Source organism: Berghia stephanieae, chromosome 3 (assembly GCF_034508935.2).
Source record: "Berghia stephanieae isolate SIO BIC M18660-M18661 chromosome 3, UCSD_Bste_1.3, whole genome shotgun sequence".
Taxonomy (NCBI): domain Eukaryota; kingdom Metazoa; phylum Mollusca; class Gastropoda; order Nudibranchia; family Aeolidiidae; genus Berghia; species Berghia stephanieae.
Genome location: NC_088362.1, coordinates 59,522,332 through 59,542,416, shown reverse-complemented (window position 1 = coordinate 59,542,416; position 20,085 = coordinate 59,522,332). Strand labels below are relative to the sequence as shown.

The 20,085-nt window shown below is 35.8% G+C and overlaps 1 protein-coding gene across 1 annotated transcript; it reads left to right on the top strand.

Annotated features, from left to right (window-relative positions):
• Nucleotides 1-2,831: 2,831 nt before the first annotated feature.
• Nucleotides 2,832-7,488, top strand: LOC144969604 (solute carrier family 22 member 10-like). The gene is made up of 2 exons (XM_078908744.1): nucleotides 2,832-3,497; nucleotides 4,438-7,488. The coding sequence occupies exon 2, from the start codon at nucleotides 4,747-4,749 to the stop codon at nucleotides 6,460-6,462; it is 1,716 nt and encodes a 571-aa protein (XP_078764870.1). The 5' UTR covers nucleotides 2,832-3,497; nucleotides 4,438-4,746; the 3' UTR covers nucleotides 6,463-7,488.
• The last annotated feature ends 12,597 nt before the right edge of the window (nucleotides 7,489-20,085 follow it).

Below are 20,085 nucleotides of genomic sequence, written 5' to 3'. Positions count from 1 at the left end.
TCCTGGGTTCGAGCCTCGCGCTCGGCGCATAGTTGAGTCCTTGGAAAAGGCTCTTTACTCACATTCTCTCACCGTACTCAGGTGTAAAATGAGTACCTGGTCGTTAAACAGCGTTGTCTTTGTCCGCAAAATTGTAATATCACCTAACAGGCGTTTGTCCCGTCCTGCATGTTAAATGTTGCTGTTGACCAGGGACCCCTTGTAAAGCGCTTTGAGCACATAATTTAGTGGATATTGCGCTATATAAAGCTCAATTTTAATTTTTTTAAAACTTTGATTGATGGATTGATTTTTTTTGGTAGGGGGAGGGTGGGTGGGGGAGGGGGGGGGGGGGGTCCTCATGTGTTAATGGTAGCCTGTACTTTTGTGTGTGTGTGGGGGGGGATCAACGCCTTAGTAATATTTTTTTTACAAAAATGTAAAGAGGAAATAAGGTCCACTAGCGATCATAGACTTTATAAACATTTGGACAATGAAAAATCTGTACGCTATATATTCGAGATAAAAGAAAAAGTAATTCGGTTCGCCATTACAAAAATTTTATGTGCGAAAGGGGGAGATAGCAGAGACCAAAAATTGATTTTCCTTCTAGGCTCTGTATAAATTGTAACTCGATTGAAGATGAATACCACATAATCTGTGAATGCAGACGGCAAAACTATTTCAAGGAAAATATTTACCTAAATTTTAATATTTAATTGAAAAGCCCAATATATACAAGTTTATACAATTTATAAATAACTCCACAGGGACAGAATTGTGAAGATTTGGAAATTTTTGTCGAAAAGTGTTGATCGAATATGAAAAAAAAAATGTTAGTTAGGCACCTGGTATTAATGGAGAATTCAAAAGCATTTGGTCTTATATCTATTTTAAAAAAAACAACTATTTATTTATTTACCTATTTATTGTGGTATGCATCAATGTATAAGATTATGACATATATTTGAATATTTCGTCTATTAGCTATGAATGAATCCTTTGAATTCATTTTTTCTCACTGTTGTACAAGTGTTTTCGTAGATCAGTGTTTGTGTGTATGTGTGTGTGTGTGTGCGCGCACGCGTGTGTGTATTTGTGTGTGTGGGTGGATATGTGTGTAGGTGAAGGGTGTGAATAGAGGAACATGTGTGTTTGTTTGACATTATAATCGAGCATGTCTTGAGCTTGACACACATATGAGAAATATTATATTATATTAATGTATATGTACAATTCTTATTTTTCGCGACTTGTAATGTATGAGTATCTTGTGACATTAGATATATGATTGGTAATCAATGAAGATTATAGTCACAACCGTTATTGTTGCCATCATTAGTATTGTCTGTTGATGTTGATTTTCACTATCACTGTTCATTGTTATTGTTACTATTTTTATTATGATAATGAAAACGACGGTGGTAGTGATGGTGATGATGGTAGTGACGGTAACGGTGGTGATAGCGATAATAATAATATTATTATTGTTGTTATTATTGTTATTGTTGTTATTATTATTGTAATTGTTGTTATTGTTAGTGGTAATAGTGGTGGTGCTAGTAGTAGTGGTGGTAGTAGTGGTAGTGGTAGTGGTAGTAGTAGTAGTAGTAGTAGTAGTAGTAGTAGTAGTAGTAGTAGTAGTAGTAGTAGTAGTAGTGGTAGTAGTAGTAGTAGTAGTAGTAGTAGTAGTAGTAGTAGTAGTAGTAGTAGTGGTGGTAGTAGTAGTAGTAGTAGTAGTAGTAGTAGTAGTAGTAGTAGTAGTAGTAGTAGTAGTAGTAGTAGTAATAGTATTAGTAGTAGTAGTGGTAGTAGTAGCAGTCGTTGTAGTGATAGTAGGGGTGGTGGTTGTGGTAGTTTTAGTAGTAGTAGTAGTAGTAGTAGTAGTAGTAGTAGTAGTAGTAGTAGTAGTAGTGGTAGTAGTAGTAGTAGTAGTTGTTGTTGTTGTTGTTGTTGTAGATGTAGTAGTCGTAATAGAAGTAGTAGTAGGTAAACAAATATCATTGTACAGTGTAAAAAAAATCATTATCGTCATGTCGTATCTTATGGTGATTCATAAAATGTGAAATATTTGAGTTGTACCAAGGACTTTTCTTTTTTTTTTCAAATTTATAATTCAACCTATTAAATAACTAATCTATTAATCAACTCTTTAGATGATTTTACATTATTATTATTATTATTATTATTATTTATTATTATTATTATTATATTATTATTATATTATTATTATTATTATTATTATTATTATTATTACTATTATTATCATTATTACTATCATTGCTTTATTATTGATTTTACTTACTTGATTTGTTGATGAAAATATTATATTCTTGTATGAGTTCTATTGGCAATTGCCTAAAAATAAACTTTTGAATCCTTGAATCCATATACCTACAAACAGCTGTAGGCGCCTTAGTAATGAACAAAAATGCATATAACCGCTTCGACAAACAACAAACGTTCGGGTTCGAAACTTTCTTCAAGCAACAATTAAAACAATAAAAACATTTGATACATCGCTTAAAAGAAACAAAACAGACCGCAGAAAAATACTTAGAATGAACTGTCAGGGAGTAAGAGGATCTAACGCCTCTATTTGTTTTAATTTCAAGAACCCCCCCCCCCCAAAAAAAAAAAAAAAAAAATCCCCACCCCATCGCCAAAAAACCCAAAACAAAACAAAACAACAAAGACAAAAGCAAAAACAATAAAAAAATAAAAACACCCCCAACCCCCCCCCCCCCCCACCTCCAACCCCCCCCCCCACCTCCAACCCCCCCCCCCACCCCACAAAAAAACAACAAAAAAACAAAAATAAAAACATCTCCTTCCCCCTCCCCTCCAAGAAAACAAGCAAACAAAAAACAAACAATATATATATATATATGAGATGAGATAATTAATGATTTGAAACCAATGAAAACTGGCTTGATGCGGAAACTACTAGAATGCCACTAATTGGGACAATACGACCCACCCACCCGTTGCATAATAATAATAATAATAATAATAATAATAATAATAATAATAATAATAATAATAATAATAATAATAATAATAATAATAATATAATCGAACATCATGTGGTGGTTGTATCAAACAGGATTATAGACCAATCAACTTTAACAGGGCGTGACATAAAACAATGAGATGTCATTAAGGTATAAAACTTATTTTTTTTCTGACAAAAAAACCAAAACAAAAAAACAAAAACAAAAAAAAGCAAACAAAACAAAAACAAAACAAACAAAAAAAAAAGAAAAAAGAAGAACAAAACTAAACAAATAAAAATACAAAAACAAAACAAAACAATAAAACAATTAAAATAAATTAGATTACTGATCACAGCTGTTTCATCAGAAGTTACTAGTAGGATGAGACAAGGAAGAACTGTACTAGTGTGTTGTTGAACTCATCTGTGGATTGTGTACACGGTTTTTGTTGGAGACTAACTAGCTAGTCTTTAGCGGCGTTTTGTTACGATCTGACCTCACTTCATTGTAGTCTCATTGAAGGTACGTGGATGACTGTATTGTTTACTAATTAATTAGAACATTAAGGAAATGATGATTATGATGGTAATGATGATGATGTTGATGATGATGATGATGATGATGATGATGATGATGATGATGATGATGATGATGATGATGATGATGGTGGTGGTGGTGGTGGAGGTGGTGATGTCAAACATTTTTTAGAAATAATTCATAACCATGATTGAACTTGTGAAATTAATGAAACGGTTGATGATGATGGCGACGACGATGATGATGATGACGATGATGATGATGATGATGATGATGATGATGATGATGATGATGATGCAAACATTATATGTATATTTCATATTATTTCATTGAAAAAGATCACTAACATATTAGAGGATGCATTGTATCTATAATAACTGCTCAATCGTTGCCCAAAAGCTTGTTGTAACATGTACATACATGATTCAATGACTATGCATTTGTGGCAAGGGAGTAGTTTCATACGCTTACCTTTCCTAAACTTTAATTCACTACGCATCAAGAGGCGCATAAGGTCTATGTGGTTTAGTGGTATGACACTCGCTTTCGGATTGGAAAGTCCTGGATTCGAGCCTCGTTCGGCGCTTAGCTGAGGCCCAGGAGAAAGTCCTTTACTCACATTCTCTCAACGTGCTCAAGTGTAAAATGAGTACCTGGTGGCGTTGTCTCTGTCCGAGAAAAAATGTAATATCGCCTAACAAGGATCGTGTCCTGTCCAATATGAAATGTTGCTGTTGGCTAGGGGCCCTTTGTAGAGAACTTTGAGCGCGTTTAGTGGATATTGCTCTCTATAAAAGCTCAAGTTTGTAGTATAATGCGTATAAGGTGTCCTTTCCAAGAACGCAGCGCCACTGTGGCATATAGAGATTACAATTGAAATTAGGAGAGAAATGTGCCCCATTTTAACTTTTCATTTACGTTACAGAGATTGTTGTAATTGGAGACCATTCAGAGATTGTTGTAAATCGAAACCCTTCAAATATTGTTGTAAATGGAGACCCTTCAGAAATTGTTGTAACTGGAGACCCTTTAGAGATTGTTTTAAATTGAGACCCTCCAGAGATTGTTGTAATTGGAGACCATTCAGAGATTGTTGTAAATCGAAACCCTTCAAATATTGTTGTAAATGGAGACCCTTCAGAAATTGTTGTAACTGGAGACCCTTTAGAGATTGTTTTAAATTGAGACCCGTCAGAGATTGTTGTAAAGAAAGACCCTTCAGAGATTGTTGTAAATGGAGACCCTTCTGAAAGAGACCGGGAGCTGTGGGCGTTTCCAGACACTCTTGATTTTATCTGCGAATATCACGAAGTTTCTCTTTGCGTTTTTCATGCTATTTATGTCCTTTGGCAACTACAACCCCGGATGGAGGTGCCTAGACAATGACGGGTTGGAATTCAATGCATCCGCGTTCAACAACGCATCTCCTGCGATAGAAAATGATACGTATCCGACATACAGCACCGACAATTGTAATCTGCACGAATCATGCGGCAACGTTGAATATGACCCAAGTGCATCCACCATAATCACTGAGTGGAACCTGTCATGTGGGCGTTCTTGGATTTCCTCAGTCATCTCGTCATCTCAGATGGTTGGTATGCTGATTGGCTCCTATTTCAGTGGCTACATGGGAGACAGATTAGGAAGGAAATATACCTTAATGGCTGCGATTCTTACCAATGTTGTTATCAACATGCTGATTATATTTACTCCATTCTGGCCAATGTATGTTGTATTGAAGATTCTGAGTGGAATCTGTAATTCTACTTACAGATTTTTACCAGTAGTGTATTGTACAGAATTCGTTTCACCTAAATGGCGCGTAGCTGTTGTAAGTTTTCCGTTCTACAGCGTTGGAGCGATAATGTTTGCCATTCTCGCTATGGTTACCAAAGACTGGAGGCAAATACACATCATCATCGTTTGTGCAACAGCATTTTGCTTTATGATAATGTTGTGGTTACCGAGAAGTATAAGGTGGCTTGCAACCCACGATAAAAGGAAGGAGGTTTTCAAAACAGCAAAGAAAATCGCTCAACTTAACGGAAGACCCTCACCTTCTGAAAACACAATAGAAAACTTGATATGGGTCTGTAATACCGGAAGTGCTGAGAAAAAGAAACACGCACCCAAAGACTTGTTTAGAAAGGGAGTTAAACTCTACACCTGCATGATTGGTGTCATGTTCTTTACTATCGGCCTCACGTTTTATGTGCTAAGCTTTGGCATAAAATCACTGCCTGGGAATTTATACCATAATCTAATCATAGTTTGCTCAGTGTCGCTCTGTGCGAACGCTGGCGCCATTTTTGTTGGCGATAGGCTAGGAAGACGAAAATCATACTTCTTATTTTTTATCGTTATGACTTTCAGCTTATTTGGAACTGTGATAACAATCTTTGTAGCGCCAGACACAACTGAAAACAAAGGAATTCTGGCGCTGGCTTTAATAGCCAGAGCATGTGCAGCTGGAGCTGTGTATATATCAATAACAGTCATGAACGAACTTTTCCCAACAGTTATACGAGGAAGCATTAACGGATGGGCAAATTTTTGTATGCAAACCGGAGCGACGGTCGCCCCGTTTCTCGCACCCAATGAGAAATCTCTCATTTATGTTTCTTATTTGGTATTGGGAGTTCTCACCTTATTTTGCACATGTTTCTACTTTTTGATCCCGGAAACGTCCGGTGTCCAGTTACAAGATACTTGGATGGAAGTTGTAAACTCAAAGCCGGAGACGGAAGTGGCTCAAAAGTCACAATCGGAGACGGAAATGGCTGGAATGTTACATACGGAGACGGAAGTGGCTGAAAAGTTGCAACCCGAGACGGAAGTGGTTGAAAAGAAGAAAACAATTAAGATGAAGTATCAACTTGATGACCCAAAATCAATAATGACCAATAATGTGGAATTGATTGAATGTCAGACATTGCCAATAATATGATATAGAGTAGTAGTCAGCACTTGCTGAAAGTTATATAATGGGCACGTCTAAGAATGATATATAATTCAAAACAAAGTTAGTTCCAAACTATAAAACTCAGAATGCTCTGTCGACGGGCAATAAGTGGGGTGATCCTGCAGGCCAGAGAGAATACTGCTCCATCTGGGAGACTCTCATAAATGCATTTAAAGTTATCGTTTTAATTTATCTAATGTAATTCCCTATTAGGCGGACAACACTATCCTAATTTCTAATAATACAGAGAATGCATAAAATCACCATAACATCACAAAATCAAAGTGCCTATAAAATTTTATCACGCTATAAATTCCTCCTTGTTTCTTGTAGTTCTTTTTCATCATCATCATCATCATCATCATCATCATCATCATCATCATCATCATCATCATCATCATCATCATCATCATCATCATCATCATCATCATCATCATCATCATCATCATCATCATCATCATCATCATCTTCTCCTCCTCCTCCTCATTCTCCTCATCCTCCGCTTCCTTCATTTTTTCTTCTTCATTATATAGTACTTTTGAATGAAAGGTAACTCCACATTTGATATTAAATGAATACTATTCTGTATGAGCTGCCTGTCAGGGAAGGAATTACATATTTTTAAAAGTGCTCTGTTCTGCTTAAAAAGCCTAAACGATGAAAGACTTATCTATATCAAAAACATGTTAGAAATATGTGTACTAAATAGGAATTTACGATCATCGACAAACAAAACAAAGCTTACTTTGATTTTAGAAATAATTATAATTATACATTTTATTTATAATGGGCCCTTTGTGTGGAATGAGAGAAGGATGAGAGAAGCAAGCTCTATTGATAGTTTTAAATCATTGTTAAAATCTATCTTTTCACTGTTACATTTTTATGATATTATTTACGTTATGACGTACTTTGCTGCTATTGATGTCATTATGATGTATCTACGCTTTATATATGTGTTAATTTTGTATATTTATTTGTAACATACATTGAGCATTACACGGAGATGAAAATGAGAGTAATTATTATTATTATTATTATTATTATTATTATTATTATTACTGTTGTTTTATTATTATTATTATTATTACTGTTTTTTTATTATTATTATTATTATTATTATTATTATTATTATTATTATTATTATTATTATTATTATTATTATTATTAATATTATCATCATTACATTTATTATCAGTACTACTACTACTACTACTACTACTACTACACTACTACTACTACTACTACTACTACTACTACTACTACTACTACTACTACTACTACTACTACTACTACTACTACTACTACTACTACTACTACTACTACTACTACTACTACTACTACTATACTACACTAACTACTTACTTACTACTACTACTACACACTACTACTACTACTACTTCTGTACTACTACTACTACGACCACTACTACTACTACTACTACTACTACTACTACTACTACTACTACTACTACTACATATACTACGACACTACTACTACTACTACTACTACTACTACTACTACTACTACTACTAGTACTACTACTACTACTACTACTACTACTACTACTACTACTACTACTACTACTACTACTACTACTACTACTTCTACTATTATTATTAATTAAAGATACACAGATAAAACTTTTTTTTACGGGCGTTACTGATTGGTCACACACAAGTAAACCGTTCTCTGAACGTTTTGGAGGCGTCCTGATTCCTCAACATCGGGCAGCAGCAGATTGCTCCAGAGCCTTATAGAAGACGGAAAGAATGAATGTTGTGTCTCTGTTCTTATATATAGAATGCGCTTGGCTTAGAAGTTCAAAACATTGCCATCCTGAAGTATAACAGACCAACTCTGTGTAACTTTACAAAGGGTTCCTGACCAACAGCAACACGTAACATGTAGAACGAGACATGACGCCTTTTAGGCAATTTTACAATTTTTCCCGACAGATAAAACAACGCTGTTAACGGCCAGGTTATCATTTTATTTTACACCTGAGGACGGTGAGAGAATTTGAATAAAGAGCCTTTTACAAGGACTAAACTATGCTGCGCCGAGCGAGGCTCGAACCAGGACCTTCCGATCCGAAAGCGGGTGTCATACCACTAGACCACATAGCAGCACAACAAACAAAAATATATGCGATGAAAAAATCAACAACGCTGTTTTGATTGATAATGTCACAATATTAGTCAAACATTTTATATATTTAGCTCGGGCGAGGTGACTTGCTCAAGGCCATACCGCAGCGGCGGGTGATCGAACTCGGTACCTTTCGGATACAAAGCAAAGACCATACCGCAGAGTCAAGCTGAGCCCCTAGAGTACTAAATAAAACCAACCACGCCCTTTCGAGCAGCCTCGTTAAATGCCGTCATTTATGCGCTCCATGAAGGAATTATAAATAATCCATCAAACACATTTTTGAAGTCAACAGGAATCAGCTACGTTGTCCAACGTGAGCAAATTGACACACATACACACACACACATACACCTATACACACACACACACAGAGAAAGAGAGAGAGAGAGAGAGAGAGAGAGAGAGAGAGAGAGAGAGAGAGAGAGAGAGAGAGAGATAGAGAGATAGAACAAATAATATTTATTATCAAGGGAAAAGAAGAGAGAAAAAGGGGTGGGGGGGGGGGGGAGGGGTGAGGAAGAGAAGGAGAAGGGGGAAAGGTTGAGTAGGAGTAGTAGGAGGGTTATGAGGCTGAATTAGTAGTAGTAGTTTTGGTAGTAGTAGTAGTAGTAGCAGTAATAGTAGTATAAGTAGTAGTAGTAGTATTAGTAGCAGTAGTAGTAGTAGTAGTAGTAGTAGTAGTAGTAGTAGTAGTAGTAGTAGTAGTAGTAGTAGTAGAAGTAAAAGTAGTAGCAGCAAAAAAAAAGAATTAGAAGAAGAAGAAAAGAAAAGGGAGAAGAGAGAGAGAGAGAGAGAGAGAGAATGAGAGAGAGAGAGAGAGAGAGAGAGAGAGAGAGAGAGAGAGAGAGAGAGAGAGAGAGAGAGAGAGAGAGAGAGAGAGAGAGAGAGAGAGAGAGAGAGAGAAAAGAAACTCTTTAATCAGAGTTCTCCGAAGACAGCGATTAATTAAAGAAATGCCTGCATTGACCGCCGTGACCCCACTTACAATACGGTCAGTATTTTGGGATCAATCAGAAGCTTTCAGCTGCCCAGGCTGCCGGCAGAGTAGTCTTTGATCAAACACCAGTAATGGCTTTTTCATAAGACATCGGTGCAAACACTCAGCAAAACAAATAAATCAGAGCCCGATAATATTATGAGCGCAGTGTTGCCACACACAAGACGGGGAGTTATTGGCTGATGAGAATATTGAAAATATTTGGCTAATTTTAGAGCGGAGATTGACAAGTGATGATAACTCTTTAAGCGGCGGGACTGAATTTCCTGTCTATCATAACTTGTTGTCGTCGTTGTTGTTGTTGTTGTTGTTGTTGTTGTTGTTGTTGTTCTCTTCTTCTTCTTCTTCTTCTTCTTCTTCTTCTTCTTCTTTCTTCTTCTTCTCTTCTTCTTCTTCTTCTTCTTCATGTAAAGTCTACCTAATTGATCTTGTTGCAGTGATTGGGTAGATGTATCTGTTAGAACCAACTGGAAAGTACCTTGCGTTCGACTAGACATCTAGATAAACTCCGGCTCCATGGGCCTAATGTCTCTCTAATAAGAATAATAATGTAGTACTGCTACTACTACTACTACTACTACTACTACTACTACTACTACTACTACTACTACTACTACTACTACTACTACGACTACGACTACTACTACTACTACTACTACTACTACTACTACTACTACTACTACTACTACTACTACTACTACTACTACTACTACTATTTGATGATAACGCAGTTAACGATTTCATCTGTTTTGTATATCTAGGCTGTAAAGTATAGAATGCGGCTATGTGGTCGAGTGGTATGACACTCGCTTTCGGATCGAAAGATCCTGGGTTCAAGACTCGCTCGGCTCATAGTCGAGTCCTTGGAGAAGACTCTTTACTCTTATTCTCTACTACTACTACTATACTTACTACTACTACTACTACTACTACTAGTAATAGTAGTAGGACAGCGTGGCTCAGTGGTACGGTCTTTGCTTCCTACCCGAAAGGTACCGAGTTCAATCACCCGCCGCTGCGTTGTGTGGCCTTGAGCAAATCACCTCGCCCTAGCTCACTTTGCGGCGCAACTCTGCGGCTGACGCCTGGGTTATTCCAGTCTTCTCTTGGAATAGACCCTAAAGACAAATTTCTCCTTGGGGATGAATAAAGGGAATTTTATTTATTTATTTATTTTTTAGTAGTAGTAGTAGTAGTAGTAGTAGTAGTAGTAGTAGTAGTAGTAGTAGTAGTAGTAGAAAAATAATAATAATAATAATAATAATAATAATAATAATAATAATAATAATAATAATAATAATAATAATAATAATAAATTATAATAAGAAGAAGAAGATAGTATAGTAGTAGCAGTAGTAGTAGTAGTAGTATAGTAGTAGTAGTAGTAGTAGTAGTAGTAGTAGTAGTAGTAGTAGTAGTAGTAGTAGTAGAAAAGAAGAAGAAGAAGAAGAAGAAGAAGAAGAAGAAGAAGAAGAAGAAGAAGAAGAAGAAGAAGAAGAAGAAGAAGAAGAAGAAGAAGAAGAAGAAGAAGAAGAAGAAGAAGAAGAAGAAGAAGCTAAAAAGCAGAATTTAACAAAGACAGACAAAGACAAACCCCCCTTAGAATTCATGATACAATCAAATCACAAGAGACGAATTTTAAAAATATGATTTCTTAAATCAAAAGTTATAAGTACAAGGGGAAGCTTACTAAGATTCGTTTGATGTCCAATTTTATTAGAATTACATAGCAATACCAAATGTCCCAAGAAGATATCGGTGTTTGAGTTGTATTCTTTTGTGTGACAAATATTATTATTTTCATGTTGACGAACTGGATCAAATTAGGTGTGTATTGTGTGTGTGTGTGTGTGTGTGTGTGTGTGTGTGTGTGTGTGAGTGTAATCGACTTGGACAGAACAGATCATATCGTGTTTTTATCACTGAGCAAAATCGAAGACTTTGAATCAAGCGAAACTAATTTCACATTTGATTATTATTGCCCCTTTATGTACTGCTTATCGTAATATTAATAAGAAAGATAGAAGATATCGTAGTTAACGACTTAATTTAAATAAATAAAAACTAAACTAAAAATAAATACAATTTCCTTTATTCATCCCATAGGGGAAATTTGTCTATAGGGTCTATTCCAAGGGAAGATGGAATAACCCAAGCGTTAGCCGCAGTGCAGGGCCGCAAATTGAGCTAGGGCAGGCGACTTGCTCAAGGACACACAGCGCAGCTGCAGGTGATCGAACTCGGTACGAAGCAAATACCGTACTGTTGAGCCACGTTTTGTATTACTACGCTGTATAGTCTAGTAGTTGAAATCAACGCCCTAAGTAACTGATGGAATAGAAACCTAGATAACCACGCCTCTCGGACAGTCGTCATAATGTAAACAATGACAGTGATTGGTAAACATAGCAAACTACACATATTTTACTGTCGATGGTATATGTCTCAGTAGAATACCCACTGTTCTATCGTTTGATGAAAACAACCGACACAAAAATCTATGTGCAAACTTAAACGTTTATAATATGATATACGAGAAACTCGTGTGATAACTGGTCACGCATTTGGCGGTATGAGAACAATAATGATCAGAGAAAGGTCGATTTCATTCGCGTTATTGTTTATAGATAGTATGCGTTTGGCTAAGAAGTTCACAACATTGCCATCCGGAAGTATAACGGGCTAACACACAAAACTCTATGTGTAACTTGAACATTTATAGTCTGTTTAATACAGTTAAGTGAGAATTACTCATAAACGTTGATGGCAAAAACAAAAACAAAACAATAACACGGATCTGAGTGACGTCAACTTCATTCTATCTATAAACAACCAACTTTGTTTGTCCGAGCACGCTTGAGGGTGTGTCACAAATTGCATGTTTTGATTGGTCAAAAATCTACTGGTTAATAGTGAATGATGGGAATTCAGTAAAGGAATCAGAGACTGGATAAAATGATGGGGTCCCCGTCCCAAGCCAACAACACATCATGTAACGCCTAACAGGCGTCCTATCTCGTTCTACTCGTTACGTGTTGCTGTTGGTCAGGAACCCCTTGTAAAACGCTTTGAGCTCGTTTAGTGGATATTGTTGCGCTAAATAAATGTTCAAGTTAATGCTCATGTTAGACGACACATGATCACATGACGCCATTAAAGTACTATTACAGTTGCTTTAACAGAAACAACGCTGTTGTCGGCTATCTACTCATTTTACACCTGGGTGTGGTGAGTTAATGAGTGTTAAGAGCCTTTTCTTTTGAGAACTCATCTTTGTGAGGTTCGGAGAGGGGGAGCTGGGATATGGGATATAAAAAGAGAGGAAATGAGAGAAAGAATAAATGAGAGAGAAAGAGTGTTTGCGTGTGTGTGTGTGTGTGTGTGTGTGTGAGTGAGTGAGAGAGAGAGAGAGAGAGAGAGGAAGAGAAAGAGAAAAAGTTTGATAAATAAATATATATATATATATATATATATATATATATATATATATATAGAGAGAGAGAGAGAGAGAGATGGAGAGAGAGAGAGAGAAAGAGAGAGAGAGAGAGAGACGTTAACAATAAAACATACATAATGTGAATAATAAAACCATACGGGTTTTAAAAATACAATTTTACTAATCGTTCTGTCAATTAGATGTAATCTTTGCCTGGGGGCGGGGGGGGGGGGGGGGGGGGGGGGGGGTGGAAGTTCATGAATATAACGCAGTTAACGATTTCATTTGTTTTGTATATCTAGGCTGTAAAGTATAGAATGCGGCTATGTGGTAGAGTGGTATGACACTCGCTTTCGGATCGAAAGATCATGGGTTCGAGCCTCGCTCGGCGCATACTGGAGTCCTTGGAGAAGACTCTTTACTCATATTCTCTCACCGTCCTCAGGTGTAAAATGAGTACCTGGCCATTATAGCGTTGTTTCTGTCCGGAAAAAAATTGTGATATCGCCTAACAAGCGTCATGTCCCATCTTAAATGTTAAATGTTGCTATTGGCCAGGCACCCCTTGTAATGCGCTTTGACCACTTTTAGTGGATATTGCGCTATATAAAAGCAAAAAAAAAAAAAAAAAAGCAAAAAAAAAAAAGCTCAATAGAATGAATCGAGGCTCTAGTAATAGATGGGATACTGAGAAGTCAATGATACAATCAGTGACTGGATAGAATGAGACTGTCTATCATGATGATACCAAGACAATATAATATAATGTAAATATATATTAATAATACAGATCAGATCTGCCAACGAGGAATCGGGAAAATCCGTTGTTTTCACGGGGTAATAACAATGTACACACAAAAACCGCGTTTAAAAAATGACCAACTTGGCCTTGGTACATAAAAATGATGCTTTAAACTCCATTATATACTACATAGCCTGGAACCAGAAGACTGTTTTAAAGATGATTATTGAATTAAAGATCTGTTTCTAATTCTCCCGTCAGAACCATAAAATCGTATTATTACGACATTTTCGTAGTAGTAGAAAGCTCTGATACTGAGTCACTAAGAGAAACAAATAATAGCTTAGAACCAAATTGAAATTATTATAAAGATACAAATACAGTATATATATATATATATATATATATATATATATATATATATATATATATACTGAATCACCCAGATAAAAGAAAAAAAGAAAAGAAACCAAATTGAAAATCAGCGAAAGGAAAATATGACCGTCGCCGGTGAAATCGAATTTTGACTTCCCCTGGGAGTACAAAGAAAAACGTATAGATTACTCTCTACTTGCTAATCTTATTATTATTATTATTACTATCATTATTATTATTATTATTCGTGATGACATAATAGAAATCACATGATGTACGGTTTAAGATATCGCTGGTTCCAACCCCATTAGTAGCAATGACGTTATATATTCAGAGATTTATGATTTCTTGCCATTATGGTCGAGTGGTTAAGGCATTGCACTGTGACCCGAAAGGTCCCGGGTTCGAGCCCCGCTTCAGGCGCTTGCTTTTTTTTTTCTTGAGCAAGATTATTAACCCCCAATTTTCTCACTTGGACAACATGGGTGATTCCTGTTGACTTCAGACAACTTGTTTGATGAAATATCTATATTCCTTCATGGAATGCCTAGGTGACGATATCTTACGGTTTCGTGGCGGAAGGGCATAATTTATATATATATATAATATATATATATATATATATATATATATATATATATATATATATATATACTAAACAAACAAATAAAATAATAATGCATCACTATTTGCACTATGTAACTTTTTACCAAAGAAAGGGAAATCAAATTTATTTTGCCAAGTAATAATTCATTGCGTATGATTACAGATATCTATTTAAGAAAAGACAATATCTATGTTCCAAAATTAACAGTTCCTAATCTATCATTGAAAAAAAGCTACCCGATTTCTTACCATACACCGAAATGTTTCTTCGGGCACGTCCACCTTCTCTGGCCTTGATGACAATCCGTGTTCTGTTTCTCATGGAGCGCATGTATGGTAGAATCACCCCTTGGAAATTGTTGTTTCATTCCTCAATGGAAGAAAGCTGTATAACGCAGAAAAAAAATCTACAAAAAATATTTATGAGGAAATTTATAAAGAAAAAAATAGAGATCAAAGAGAGAGAGAGAGAGAGAGAGAGAGAGAGAGAGAGAGAGAGAGAGAGATAGAGAGATAGATAGAGATAGATAGATAGAGAGAGAGAAAGATAGAGAGATAGAGAGAGATAGATAGATAGATAGATAGATAGAGATAGAGAGAGAGGGAGAGAGAGAGAGAGAGAGAGAGAGAGAGAGGGAGAGAGAGAGAGAGAAAGGCAGATTTATGGTGTCAGGATAAAGAGGTATTGCGCTAAAGAGAGAGAGAGGAGAGAGAGAGAGAGAGAGAGAGAAAGAAAGAGGAGAGAGAGAGGAGAGAGAGAGAGAGAGAGAGAGAGAGAGAGAGAGAGAGAGGAGAGATTAAAAGTTTGAGAAAGCGTTGTGTAATTCATCTGCGTGCTTATCCAATAACACAAGGTAAAATATAACAAGAGGAACAAACACAAAACAATAATATGTCTATCAATTTACAGTTTTCTTATAGAATTTATCAATAAATCTGTTGTTGTGTGTTTGGACTAGTGACTGACTCATGATAGACACAACAAGCCTGTTGGGATTATATATAAATTAGATCAATTAAAGAAACTGGGGAGCAGGCACTGGTGTAAGATAAAGATCCGAACAAGTGTGTATGGAAGGTGCCAGATAAAGCAAGAAAGAAAAATACAAGAAAAATACTTAAAATCACAATGCCCAAGAAACAGATTATCTGACAGTAAAACATAATGGCTACATTTTGGACAGGACGTTATAAAAGAAAACACGTATCATAATGGAGAGGTAAGATAGACATATAGAGGGTGTGAAGGCACATGCGATTCGTTTCACATTGAAAGTTGTCTTGACCGTAAAATGAAAGGTGTCAGAAAAAAACAAGAAAGAAAAATACAGAAAAAAAAATCATCACAAAAAAAAAACAGTCTACCTCGACTGGGAGATCGAACCTCAGACCTTCTGATTACCGGTCAGACGTGCTCCGGCCTTCTGATTACTCAGAAGCTCTGAAGTTCGATCCCCAGTCGAGGTAGACTGATTTTTTGGAATGTTTTTTTTTTCCTGTTTTTTTTTTCTTTATTTTTTTTTTGGTCTCAAACCTTTTATTTTACGGTCAAGACAACTTTCAATGTGACACGAATCGCATGTGCCTTCACACCCTCTATATCTCCATCTAACCTCTCCGTTATGATGAGTGGTTTCTTTTATAACGTCCTGTCAAATAATAATAATAATAATAATAATAATAATAATAATAATAATAATAATAATAATAATAATAATAATAATAATAATAATACTAATAATAATAATAATAATAATAATAATAATAATAATAATAATAATAATAATAATAATAATAATAATAATAATAATAATAATAATAATACACATTTATATAGCGCTCATTCTCGTGTAAAACACCAGCTCTGGGCACTTTACAATATAAATATCAATTTTAAGTGAAAAAAAATTAATAATAATAATAATTCATAGCCAAATCAAGGATTCATAGAGTCAATAAAAACAAAAACAGTAAAAATGTGTCTTGAGATTCTTTTTAAAGGTAGGTAAAGACTTGCACTCCCTCAGACCACGTGGTAGTTCATTCCAAATCTTGGGGCCGAAACAAGCAAACGATCTATCACCAAATTTTGTTCTTGATCTTTTTTCCGAAATTTTCGTTTGGTCATTACATGATCTTAAAGTGTAATTTTCAAATTTACACATGACCACGTGATCTGTGAGATATGCCGGTGCTATACCAGCCAAACACTTATAAAAAGGTGGCCATTACGTTTTACTGTCAGATAATCTCCTGTTTCTTAGGATTTATGATTTTAAGAAACTATGTTATTATTTTCTGGGACAGGAATGACATAAACTTGAGCTCTCAGCTCGAGCTTTTATATGGCACACTAAACGTGCTCAAAGTGCTTTACAAAGGATCTCTGACCGACGACAACATGTAACATGTAGAAGGATACATGACGCCCTTATGCGATATTACAATTTATTTCGGACAGACAACGCTGTTAATGGCCAGGTACTCATTTTACACCTGAGTATGACGAGAATTTGAGGAAAGGACCTTTTCAAAGAACTCAACTATGCGCCGAGCGAGGCTCGAACCCAGGACCTTCCGATCCGAAAGCGAGTGTCATACCACAAGACCACATATCTAGCCGTACTACACGTTTCTATATTCATATAAATAATAAATCCGTTGGCTATTATAATAAAAGTATTATTGGGCGTAGGCGTTGAGATAGATATGTGGAAAAAAAAAACACGCAAGAAGTTAATTATGAAATAATTAACTCTGTCTTTCGTGTCATAATTTTAGAGCTTTTGGAATAGAGTGCTTTAGAAGTCTCAGCAATTATAATATCCACTAGTCGCATAAAATCATTTTTATCGTGATGTCTTTTGTTTTGTAAATTTAATAAATATTCTTTTTCTTTCCCTTTATAGGATTATAACGATGTCCTTGATTTCTTTGTTAAAATAAAAAAAAAAACCCCAAAAAAACTTGAGCTTTTATATAGAGCAATATCCACTAACCGTGCTCAAAACGCTTTACAAGGGGTCCCTCGCCAACAGCAACACTCAACATGTAGGACGAAACATGACGCCTGTTAGGCGATATTAGATATTTTTTTTTTCGCACAGAGACAACGCTGTTAACGGTGAGGTACTAATTTTACACCTGAGTACAGTGAGAGAATGTGAGTAAAGAGCCTTTTCCAAGGACTCAACTATGCGCCGAGCGAGGCTTGAACACAGGACCTTCCGATCGAAAGCGAGTGTCATACCACTAGACCACATAGCCGCACGGACTGAACTTCTTCTTCTTCTTCTTCTTCTTATTTCTCGCCTCCCCCCCCCCCCCCCTTCCCCTTTGTATGCCTCCATGTTTGAATGTCAAGTTGATGAAGGAATGCCGTTGTTGTCCTCATCTCTGTCAGGGGCCCTTACAGTTTAGTCTACAGAGGTGTGGTGCCAGGTCAAAACTCATCTCCTGCTTTCATTAAATTCCATCTTATCCATACTCTCAGTCTTCTCTCTTTTAACTTACTTTCCTCTCTCTCTCTCTCTCTCTCTCTCTCTCTCTCTCTCTCTCTCTCCCTCTCTCCCTCTCTCTCTCTAAATCACCCTCTTTATCGCCCCCAAACCATCTATGCATAATGTATCCTCTCTCTCTCTTTCTCTCTCTCTCTCTATCTCTCTTTCTCTATCTCTCTCTATCCCTCTCTATCTCTCTTTATCTCTCTCTCTCTATCGATCTCTCTCTCTCTCTCTTTTTCTCTATCTCTGTCTTTCTCTATCTCTCTTTCTATCTCTCTCTCCATCATGTCTCTTTCATAAATGTTAAATCTCTCACTCTCTTACCATTCCGCCTAATCCATCCTATGGGTCTTTCCCCTTTTATCTCACTTTCCACTTTCTATACATTACTCTCTCTATCACCCATATCCTTTCATGCATCCCTCTCTCTCTTTCTCTCCCTTTCTCTCTCTTTCTCTCTCTCTATCTCTCTCATACCCTCTTTCTCACTCACCTTTCTCTCTTTCACTCTCTCTTTTCAAAATATTTAGATCTCTCACTCTCTTACACTTATTTTTGTCTAGACGTTTTGAGCTTGATGATATACTGGGTAAGGCGCTTTATAAAAACATATTATTATTATTATTATTATTATTATTATTATTATTATTATTATTATTATTATTATTATTATTATTACCATTATTATTATTATTATTATTATTGTTTATTATTATTATTATTATTATTATTATTATTATTATTATTATTATTATTATTATTATTATTATTATCATTCCTTTTTTTCTTTCTCATTCGCTCTCGTTTTAAACACATTTTCCATCCTCTCCCCCTCTTTAATCTAGTATTTAAAATACTATATGTTCTTTCACCCCCACCCCTATAATTCATATAATGTAAAATTCACATTTAATTATTCTCTCTCTCTCTCTCTCTCTCTCTCTCTCTCTCTCTCTCTTTATATATATATATATATATATATATATATATATATATATATATATATATATATATATATATATATAATTCTATCTAATTCTATTATTACTCTCTCCATCAATCTTGCCCATAAAATACATCCTCACGTCCTCTATCCAGCATCACGCTATGTATGTATCACCCATCGTCACTTAGGAACTACTCACCCAGACATAGAGTGGACACATCCATCCATCCTACCCCCCCCCCCCCCCCTTACCTTGACGAGTGGCAAGAAAACAGTCTTTGAAGCAGGTTGTCTTGACACTCCAAATGAAATCAATCCGTGAATTGCCTGGAAGCCGTTAACTCACTCAATCCTAGAGAATTTTTGCTACTTTTTAAAATTGGAAAAAAAAGTGTATTAAAAATAAACATGTGCATAGATAGCTTTATTCAACTATCATAAACATGTAAACATTAAGAACATTAGCTTTGATACTTCGCCTACAATTTGTATCAGAAAAATGTAATAAGTAGGCATGGGGTAAGAGTAACCCGGGTAAACTACGGATATAGTCGGTGTCAGGATTGAATTAGTTAACTAGATTCCACAAAATGAAGGCTTGTTTTAGACTTAGATCTGGTTCCGAGACATTGAAGTTTTAAAGAAAATAATGATAATATTTGATTATTATTGAGCTTTTCATTATTGAGCTTTTATATAACGCAATGTCCATTAAACGTGCTCAAAGCGCTTTACAAGTGGTTACTGACCAACAGCAACACGCAACATGTAGAACGAGACATGACGCCTGTCAGACGATATTAGAATTTTGTTTCCGACAGAGACAACGCTGTTATCGACCAGGGTACT